The 11,960-nt window shown below is 32.4% G+C and overlaps 1 protein-coding gene across 1 annotated transcript in view; it reads left to right on the forward strand.

Annotated features, from left to right (window-relative positions):
• LOC105258812 overlaps nt 1-11,126 on the forward strand; it is an 87,006-nt gene extending 75,880 nt beyond the window's left edge. Inside the window, exons 4-5 of the mRNA XM_011270323.2 lie at nt 229-442; nt 8,975-11,126. Coding sequence (XP_011268625.1) covers nt 229-442; nt 8,975-9,387 — 627 coding nt within the window. The 3' untranslated portion in view covers nt 9,388-11,126. The remainder of the gene's footprint in view (nt 1-228; nt 443-8,974) is intronic.
• Nucleotides 11,127-11,960: the final 834 nt, after the last annotated feature.

Here is an 11,960-nt window from a genome sequence, read left to right on the forward strand (position 1 = left end):
AATGAATATTGATTTTACAGAGACAAAAGTTATTACACAATTAATGTATATTAATTTTTCTAGTAAGGAAAATAAAATATTTTGTCTAACTATCAAAGAATCACAAGACACAGACAGAAAATAAAATCTGTTGTTAAAAAAAAAGTTTTTTCTATTTTTTTGGACCGGAATACTGTTCATGAGTACCGGATTATCTTTACTAAGAAATTTTTTTTCTGTGACTCGCAGGTGTCATGGATCAAGCGAAAAAACGTACAGGAATTACTAACTGTAGGACTAACGACGTACGCCAACGACGAGCGGTTTCAGGCAATTCATTTCCACCACAGCGAGGATTGGACTCTTCAAATAAAATACGTCCAACCGAGGGATGCCGGACTATATGAGTGCCAAGTGTCCACTCATCCACCGACGAGTATATTTCTCCTGCTTGACGTCGTTGGTAAGCGCCAGACTTTATTACAAAATTAATCAGCAATTATACACTCTTGTCAATTATAATTTTTTATTACAATCATGAATAATTTATTATTATATAATACTTGCTTATCATATTCTATCTTCTATGTATATATGTGTATATACAATATATTGTATTTATAAAATTTTATTTACTTTTATTTAATATTTTGTCTCTATATAGCTTAAGGTTATGCATAGCTTAAGTTTGATTATAATTTATATTATTATTATAAATGTGAATGAATATATATATATATATATATATATATATTATATAATATAAATTTATAACAAATTTGCATATCATAAAAAATAGCTATGCTTCTCTATTATCTTATTTCAGTTTACATATTTTTAAATAATGAAAGCTTATAGAAGATAGCGATGAATGGATTATATTTAAAAGAAAAAATTATATTTTATTGATAAAGTACAATAATTTTTACAATAATAATATTTTTAATTCATAAATTATATTACAATATTTTCCTTTAGAATTCTTAACATTTCAGATATTTATCAAACGAGGAAACTTGTATGTGTATGTATAATGATAAAGTCGAATAATGATAAATTACTTTTTCCAGCAAAAAAAACTCGACAGTACATCTTGGCGTTTTCCTTCACATCTTTCATCGCTTCTCCTTATGTATTATATTCAACTCACACACACTTTACTATACAGAATAAATACATGTATATATGCAACGCGACGAACGCACAATTCGTGTGCAAACGTATGAGAAAAACGCGCAAACTTTCCCGTAGGTGGTCGCATGTACATAACGTATATCTTAGTTTTCCTATGAAAAGGAGGTCGTGAAGAGCATCGTGCGCAAAGAATGCTGCAATGCTTTTGTCCGTATGCTGATAAGAACGTGTCTATAGCGCTTTTTCCCATCGCTGTAATGCCTATCTAACTGTCTCAACAATTTGTGCGCTTCTGCGACATTCTCTAGATATTTCTCGCGTAACTTGTCTACTTTTATCCTTGATCTGGAGATGGGTGAAAAAACAGGAAAGCATGATTTTTAAGTGTTTATGCTCGGCTTTACCCTTCTGAATAAGTCACCATGCGGACAGTTATCTGGCGACAGACATTTTTATTTAGATTTTATTAAGTGACAGTAAAGAGGGGAGATCGATAGCGCGAAAATACTTTCCCGTTGTTGTGTCGCGGGAATTTCACAAAATACTCTCGACGCTACGCCCAGCTCTCGATGCACGCGCGCCAGTCAGCCGCATATTTGCATTTAGATTCGGCTTTTTCCGGCGCGGCATCTCTTATGCGCGAGGCTATCTAATTTCCTCGGGATTTCGGTGCCCTTTTTTCGACGTCCGTGCTCCACGCGGTTTCACCACTCTTTTCCTAAGGATGCTTTTGATATTTATGCCCTCGCAACACGCGCTGTTGAGCCTCGACCATTTACTCAACCTTTTGAACTTTAGCACTCTCGATTGCACTCTTGCACATGATTTTATGGATTTCTTCCAAGCAATAACTTTCAAATAGAGTACTACTAGTATATAGATTGAGTTATGATTGATGGCGATTGTTGACAATTAGACAAATTATTTCTGATTTTTTATAATATATATTTGAAAATACATATGATACTGATTAAGCTATCGCAAATACTTATATTATGTAGAAAATATATAAAAAATATGTACTGAGATATATACACATACATATATTATCGAGAATTGATTTTTATGTTATTTATATTTTTATATTTTGTATATTGTGGAACAAATAGAAAATAATTTAGATTAAGAGAGAGGATTTTTGAAAGAGAAATAAAATAGAAATATATATTTATATCTATAAATTCTTTTATATATATATATATTTCTTTTGTCATATTCTAACAACGCATCTTCCGTATAAATTATTATCAACGCGTTTCATACTGACAGATATTATGTATCTAGAACAAACAATATTTTATAAATTTAATAATAATCTTTATACATGTACAAAGACAAAATAAGCACAAGGACAACTAAACAGCAAAAGATGATTTATCTACTTGGACGAAATTTCTGTTATAGGATAATATCCTGTCTGAGATGTTACTTTGAGCAAAAAAATTTTCTATCAAATAATGTAGTGTATTTTTATCACGATAATAATATCTTTAGGAAATATATATCACTTTAATTTTTTCTTTTTTAGAAAGAACTTTATAAAACTTTTAAAAATTATATACATATATATATACTTTTCATATTTTCTTTTGCGATGCAAAAATTACACATAGGTGATTATATTATTTTTCAGGAATATCTGGTATGTATTTTTATAGCTTATAATTAATATCATTTTTCACAGCTTTTGTATGTCTATATAATACAAATATTCTTTTTCTTGATATTTTTTTATACAGAATATTTTGGAATCTGGTAAATACTATAATTTTATCTATATCATTTTCTTGAGCTTTTATCTTTGTTCCCCGCTATTTTTTGCCGAATTACATTCACATATATGTGAGTCACTACTTCTTTCATATTTATATACCATCGTCTGAAATGCTTTCAATACATCTTTTTGCCCGCACGCGCTTCTTCTAGCCTTGACATCTCAAAAGACGAGAGTGAAAACAATTTAAGGAATTGAACGCGACAGATCAAGCTCTATATTGATTGGACTGATCCTACTTCGATATGAATGTATAACATGAATATTTTAAGTAAAAAAAAGACGATATGCAAATATGTATAACTTGATTGAATTCACATATAACAATATCAAAAATATTCTATCTTCATGAACATTATTTAATTTTTTTAATTAATCGATCGAATTGATTTAAAATCTAATTATTAATAAAATGATTTATAAATAAATAAGGTGTATGTATGTGTGATAATATAAAATTTTTGTAATATAGGACATAACAAGCTGTGTTGATGTATGTATGTATACATACATTTCATATGCATATTTATATATAATATTTCATATATGTGTAATACTTAAGCAACGTCCTTCGAGGATCGATTTGTTTTCGATGATTTATTGTAAGATGAATCGCATTTGTGCTCTGATTACGTTTTCTTATTTATACCAGAGTTAATTTATAATGCCAAGTTATTTATAATGCATACTCTAATTCCTGACAGTATATATTTTATGTATGCAGCACCGCGTAATTTTCTCGAGATGTCGGTTCATGTTTTTGCTTGGAGCATCTTGGCACGCTATACGTAACTAAAGTCTTTTCTTACGTGTCTTTAATATTTATATTTTTCCCCGTAAGTGCTCTCGTCTGCAGAATTTAGGGTATTTTCCCCGTTGTTGACCTTTCGATCGCATCAAAGCTTCGGAGAAGATGGAACCTGATAAATGGAATTATCTGCTATCAAATATAAAAGTGCTCAGCAGAAAGCACTGATAAAAGCATGAACTTTTGCTTTCATTCTTTGAGTTCTAAAGAAATTTAGACACAATCTTACAATTTAAATAATAAATTCTTTTATTTAGTTTTAAAACTAATTATTCCAGCTTTCTTTATGTTTTTTATTTAAATTTCTATTTTAGAAATTCTGATTAAATTGGATATAAAATCAAAAATATAAAAAACAGAAATAATTAAAAGTTTATTGTATATAAAGTACATTTATAATAAGACTTCTACTTCCACTAACTTTCGTAAATTAATATTTTTATTTAGATTTCTATTTTATTCTCATCGAATTGATTATTAATTTAATTTCAAGTAATGTGACGTGAATAAGCTACTTCCGTTATTTCATAAAATAGAATAATTTTATAACGATATAATATCTGGTTATCTTTATAATTATTAAAAATAACCATCTTATTTATTTATTGTAATTATACAAATATAATACTCGCAAGTCTAATCAAATGTTAATTTTCGAGGATGCATACATCCTTATAAAGAAAATTGAAATAAACCTGTCGAAACGCAGCGCGCAAGTGGATGAAAAAGATCTAATTGAAAATACTAAGAATAAGAACTCAGAAGGAAAGGTGAATTTAATGAAGGCAGTGAATCGGAAGGAATCCGGAGTATAACTTTCGAATCAATATGATCGTGATATTGTCTTTGAAATGAAGATAGTTTTAAACTCGGCCTTAATGAGCTCTCATTAAAATACAATTGCCGAGCAAGATGCGCACTCCTTCGTCCATTTGTTCTAACTCTGAACATATTTTGTTCTTAGAAGATTATTCCGGGCTCTTCTCTCTTTCTCCCTCTCTCTCTCTCTCTCTCACTCTTTCTGTATCTCTTGGCAAAACCACTACGACTTTGATCACCCGATACCAGTACATCGTCCTTAAGCTTCCAATAACCGATGTGCACGCGATATAATATTCCATAGCACTTTATATAAGCCGCCCAATTCCCTGTACGTAACATCTCGAATTTCTAATTTACACGGCCCTCTTAGTTTCCCATTTAATTACTATACGGATAACATGCAACACGTCTGATAAGTCGCGAATGATACTCGGCTATCAGCATCGCCGTTATAAATGGCTCAACGCTTCTTTTCCACGTCCGCGAGAGACTTTGAATTATTAATCCTCAGTGGGTCGGTGTTATTTCTCACGTGATATAGTTTATGCCACGTCGTGCGATATTTATGTCAGTTTTATTATACTTATATGCGACGGAATAGCAACGTTTCGTTTGCATTAACGATCCGCGTTGAGAATTTGTTTTGATTACATAAAAAATGCTACAAAAATATCCAAAAACGATAAAAAGAGAGATAGAAATGTATAAATTTATTCGGTTATTTCACACGAGAGTGTAATATATGGATTGCTGTTTAATATAAAGTGATCTGATTTAAAAAACATTTAATCTGTTTGTTTTCTATAAGACCCCCTATAAAAATAAAATAAATATTACAAAATTTCAAATCTTTTTACTCTTTTTTTTCAAAATAAATGATTTTATAAAATATCTTCAAAATTTTTCGTAAATATTGTAAAATTTTTCAAAAATATTGTAAAATTATACATACATATAAAGAAAACAAAGAACTAAATGAAAAACATCTTGTTTTAATATTTTTCCGAATAATATTTTTTTAATAGAAACACACAATTGAGTGATATTAAACAAGATGAAAATATATTACGTTGAAATATTCTGTGCTATTGTTCGAGCATAAAAAAAACTAGAATATTTTTCATCGTGAAAAGAGCAAGAAGTCTGTAAACAAGAAGTGAAAATTTCCCCTGAACCCAGTTCATAATCGAAACGTCGCGTTTTACAAGAATGACATCGGGCCTCTCATCGCGATAAAGCGGGGGTGGCCCGCGTAAACGCTTTGTAAAGGTTGTCAAAAAATTGTTCAGACAAGCATCGGACAAGGGTGTACGCTCTAGCGATTTTAAACTGCGACAGTTCCCGCAGGAATCGACGTATATTCACTCCAGGATCGGGGATGCCCTCAGATCGCGCGCAAACGTTTCGAATCACATCTCGACTATCCGTTCGGGGTCGTAACAGTGATCGGCCAGTAAAAGCGTATCTAGCTGGAGTACGCGAATATTGGTCGGCGTGTTTACAGTGTTCTCTCTCACACATCTGATCCACTATAATGCCTTTCCCCTCTCTTGTTCCCTCGCCGTCGACGCGCGGCGTGTCAGGTCGCGTCGAGTGAAAGGGTGAAACGCGCCAGGGCGTGAGCGGACTTAAAATTCGCCCTCGCTCCTCGCGAGATACCGCAAAACGTGAGTCATCTCGACAGTATTTCTCAAAGTCAGGATCAGAAACTCCTTCAAAATTTTCCTGTGTCAAGAAACTCGACCAATGCTTATAAATGATGCTTGCGAACATATCATAGTATATCTTTCTTATTCAAGTTGAAGAGAAATGTTATGAGGTTGTAATGCAAATAATGCAATAAATAAAAGAAAATAATAACTTGTGCAGAAAGAGTGTAATAGATATGGATTTTTATTAAAAACGCAAACATTGAAACGTATAAGATATTACACTAATAAAAAGAATAGTTGTAATTATCATAAATATAGTTATTTTTAACGCCAACTGTAAAGTTATTATTATTAATCAATATATTATAGTGGTAATAACTATAAAAATAGAATCTCAACTATGATTTTTTTACTATGCAATTATAGTTGGCCTCTTTTTTTAGTGTATTATAATAGCTAGATACTCAAATCAACTCTAATCAACAAAAAAGAAAAAAATAGAAGACGCTTTTATATATCTTTATCTTATAAAAAAAATTCACGAAAAAGTCACGCTTTTTTTCCATCTTTATATTTATCTTACTATTGTCATATACAAATAATATAACTCATGAATAAAAATGTTTAACACATACATTGCAATATGTCAATAATATTTATAAAAATACTATTGGAGCGAGTGTTTTTGAAATCAATCAATTGAAATGCTTGACATCTAATACGATGTGCTTCGCGAAAGTAGATAACCAGCAGACGTAAATTTTTTTTTTCAAAATATGCAGCTGTCAAAATATCACATGTTCGTAATCGCTTTGAAACGTTACGTCCAAATCGTGAATTTATCAATCCAATTCGTTCGATTTAAATATTTTGAAAATTCTGTGTGTCATATATTGCTCAATACTATTGATTTATAAATTTCAAAATCAATATAAACATCCAGACGAAAGAATAAATGGCTTCAATTCACGTTGAAAGTTGTTAAAAATTCTGTACGAGTACAACAATTAATGATAGAACAGATATTAAAAGAAGATTATCTTTCCATGATTGATTCCACTCTTGATTGATTAGCACTACATGGCGATAATCCGTGATAGTATAAGGTATTATATATGGATATGTATACGCAATTTTCAATTTTCATTAATATATACCATTTTCATTCAAATCATTTTATTAGGTTTAGTGAAAATAAACAGCTTCTCAATAGAATGTATTAATTTTCTATGGTTATACATGAATATCGAATATCAATTGTTGATTGTTTAACAAACTAATAATCGTTTTAGAGTGATTGTTCTAGGAAATATCGCGTTGCACTGAATAGCAACTGATAAAGTAATTAAAGCTATTAATGTTATGAATTATGGAATTCATAATAACATTCTTGACGCTAGTATTTTACGTAGCTTGAATAGAAATAGCAGCAATTATCATTCTCGAGTATTAAGTTGTCATTCTTGCCGATATAAATTGGAATTTCCGTGAATAGTAATATTTATCATACGTGACAATTATTCTACAGAAAAAAGCACTCTGTGGAGCATACTGTCCCAGAACATCGTCTAATTGAATACTTAATTAATAGACAATTTACTCAATGGGGAGTGAATTGTTCGAGAAATTAATTATCTCAAGAGATTCGCTCTTACTAGGTAATTAATCATGATGGAAAACGTTTCGTTGAATCATATTATCCAATGAAAAGAGCTTTCTCAGATCTACAAAATTTTAAATTTTCAACGTTGTATTAATAATATATGTAATATAAACAAATATAAATTCTTTTGTTCAACCTGTATTTCAAGCTTGAGTGTTGAAATAAAAAATTAATACTTTGTTGTTGTAAAAAAATATCGTATATATCATATATCGAAATCATAATCAATATTCTTCAATATCTGAGTGTCATAAATGCAATTGACATTCGACTAATGGAAATATGTAACAACATACAGACTTGTTATTCCAAATGAAAAGTTAATAATCAGATGCTTTTTCATACAAATGCTGCTTACAAACATATATATATTATAATGCATGTTCATTATAATTTTAATATTATTGGATAAAACGTCATGTCAGCATTTCCGATAAATCATCCTGCTGTGGCAATTACATCAATTGCCTATTACGTAAATCTCGTAGACCAAATATCATTGGGGTTTCCCTCATCAGAAGAGTATTGAATTACAATTAATAAATTATAGCATACTCGATCGTTAATAATTGTCAACTTATTGCACGCATTTAAACAGCTATTTTAAGAAGCTGATAGAATATAATATCAAAATAAATGAAGAGAATAGCTAAATTTTTTAAAAAAACAAGGTAAGATAATAAATTAAATTACTATTGTTCACATTTCTTTGATAAACTTTGAAAACAATTAATTAGAATTATTAAAAAGCATAGCTTGTAATATTTATTAACGAACACTTTTCACCAATTATACATTTGAAGGGAATATAGTATAAATATAAAATTTAATTATTATTCTATCCAAACAATTTTTCTAAAAAAAACTGCATATCATTAGTTATCATTTTCTGTTATAACATTTTAAAAAAGATTCATGCCTAAATACGATGAATTTTTCAAGATAATCGCCCGCTATGCCAATCTCTTTACCACAGCCATTTGAGAAACCCTGGCACTACGTGCCCGAGATCCTGTCGCTTCCCTGTACGAGCTATTCTCTCTTCCCGGTTCCTGCACACCCGTAGTAGTAAACAATACCCCGACGTCTATCCGGGGCTATAAGCGGCTCACGTCTCACGTGTCACGTTCGGCCATTTTCAGAAGCCAGAGCGGAGATAGCCGGCCCGGCGGAGAAATTCGTGAGGCCCGGCAGCACGTTGCAGCTTCATTGTCTGGTGAAAAAGTCGACGGAGGTGCCGTTATACGTCTTCTGGTATCACAACTTCCGTATGATCAACTATGACGTCGATCAGGGCGTCAATGTCAGCACTGATCTCGCAAATCGAGAAAGCTGGCTGGAGGTGCCAAAAGCGTCGGATCGTCATTCGGGCAATTACACTTGCCAGGCTAACAATGCTCAACCGGCGCGCGTCCTGGTGCACGTTTTCAAAGGCGACAATCCCGCCGCTATGCAACACAGCATGGCATCGTCGCCGTCAGTGATGGCTTGCACTGCTTTGCTCACCATGTTTGTCACGCTTAAGCTGGCGTTGCAGACGAACTGGACTTTGTGACGTGCGTGAGTGTAAGACTCCGTGCATGTTGAATTCCGAAATGTGTGTTAGCGAAATTGTGTAATATTATCATTTTATCGTGTCTCTCATCCTTTTTCGCGTGACTTCGCGGATTGTATCGTGCAAGGATGTGAGTGCCCTAGTTTGCTCGCCGAAGTTGTAAAACGGCAGTATGTCATGGTGTTTCCAGTTGAAGACACATCGTTATTATTGATATCGGTGGTATCGGAACTCTCTTGGAGCTGCGAGATTGGCTGTGATTGATTACTATCCCTTCGGATCATCAACTTCACCTAACATTGAATAACGAAATAACGTCGGAAGACCAGCTGTGATCATTTGCGCTATCGAGCAGTTTAGTCCGTCGTAAGCGCATTCAATTACAATTCAATGAGGGATATGTAACAATGCGATATGCTAATGCAAAACATAATGTCATCACTAATGCAAAGGATAATGTCATCACTACAAGATTATTAATGATCGATCACGTGTATTCGTCTATATATTGACGCAAATTTTGTGGATTCAGGAAATATCACGTTTAAGCAAAGATCGATGTAATAAGGGTATCGTAATAGTTCACCTGTTCGCGCGCACGTAATTGAACGGTCATCTGTCGAAATCAAAAAAGTTAAATCCTGGAATAAAGTGCCATCATAACTTTCAGATGAATCACACTACATCATCCGTTCTTCTATCGATCGATCGCTTACATTCCGTGTCGCATGTTGGAACGAGAAATATTAGGTCGTAATGCAGAGGCAGATGGTATTGAGAGAGTGTTGGATTAACTCCTGGTAAGATAATATTCACGGTCGATCGTTTACGATTCGCATGCACATTCGAATGGAAAAAAAAATTAACGTTGATACAAACGAAGACAGACTAACTCATCAATTCTCTCTCTCAGCAGCTAATACGAAGAGTTCGATAAACGTCTCGTACCGATTTCAACGAAGTGGAATTTCTATCTCGCGTGAATGTAAAACGTATGTATAAGATTGAAAGTTGTTAGACAGATATTGATTTGTTTATCGGACAACGTATGTAATTAAACGGTTAAGTCTAAACTGGTAGAAAAATCACATACGCGACAGACACTTTATTGAGAATGCTCACCCTATTTACGGCGCGCGTGAAAGTAAGATTGATAACGTGGGTCGGAACTATTCGTAATACGTCACGATGCGTGAGCATCAGCGATCGCCAGCGACGGATGCATTAAAGTAACGAGGATGATACATTCGCCGTCATCGTTAATCGCACATTGTTACTAGCTACTTTGTTCGCGACCTGGCAGGTGTCATATATACAGCAAGTGGAAGAAATACAGTTTCGAAAAGTTGCGAAAGTATATAAGTCTTTCCTTATGGACGGCCTAAGATGCTTTACTGGCAAGTTTTAACAAGGAATATCTAGGATATGATATTATATTATCTTTTCTCTGATGTGTACCGAGTTTGATGAGTGATAAATGGTGGATACAAGTGAAATGCTGAGACTTAAGCAAACAAACTCAACTTGCTACTATGTGTTTTATAGAATGACTCTCGCAAGCCGCGCGCGCATACAAGCGAACATCTGTTAAGTGCTCCTGGATGCGAAACTATCGTGCCAAGATTCTTTTATAATTAGAAGTTTACTGAGAAAGTCAAGTCTAAGAATTCTTAAACCACTCGCAATCAGAAAAGCATATTTGCATTTGTAAAAAATGTTTCCGATAAATTTAATCCCATATCGAGAATTGTTGCTCAAATTTTTGCACAATCTTTTTTTTAATTGCAATTATTGATTACAATCTAAACTCTTCTATTAAAATTTATTAAATTAACAAATTGTTATTAAGATGTATATTAATAAATTAAATATGTCTCTTTTTCTCTCACATTTCAAATAAATAACAAAATGATTAAGAACTTAATTGAATATAGAAAATGCATCATATTATAATGCTTTTATGATACTATCTGTAAAATTAATTATTTATTTTGTATTTATTATTAAACGGATTTTTAAGAGAAATAAAAAATCGAAATGAAAAGAAATTAAAGTTTATTTGCAAAAATTATGATTGTAAATTTGATTAATTCGCATCTTTTGAATATCAAAGACGATGCGATCGGCTTAAGTAACGTTATAGTTACTGATGAATTATTATGGATTATTAACGATGATAATAAGTACAGCACAATATGTCGCGTTAATTTAATCTTTACTAATTAAAACAGTAGACGCAATGTTTATTGAATATTTATCTTATTACATCATTCAAATTTGAAAAAAGATAATAGTACTTCTTTTTTTAGTAAACAAGGAAGGCTTTTTTACGCTTTTCGAGGAGCATAAAATGCATGTATTCAAGCGACAATCTATTCGACATAATTGATATTACAAGCAAGAGTGCGGTGCATATGGCTTTTCCGATAATGAAACGATAATTGTTTAATCGGTCTACGACGAGTGTCATAATTAGCGACGATATTTCCGGGCTGCTGCACCGTCATTTCGCCCGCCATAATTTTCCGTAATTTGCCTGGATGCGACCTTGCTCCGAAAACCAGAACAAGCTG

Source organism: Camponotus floridanus, unplaced genomic scaffold, assembly GCF_003227725.1.
Source record: "Camponotus floridanus strain SB8 unplaced genomic scaffold, Cflo_v7.5 scaffold104, whole genome shotgun sequence".
Classification (NCBI taxonomy): domain Eukaryota; kingdom Metazoa; phylum Arthropoda; class Insecta; order Hymenoptera; family Formicidae; genus Camponotus; species Camponotus floridanus.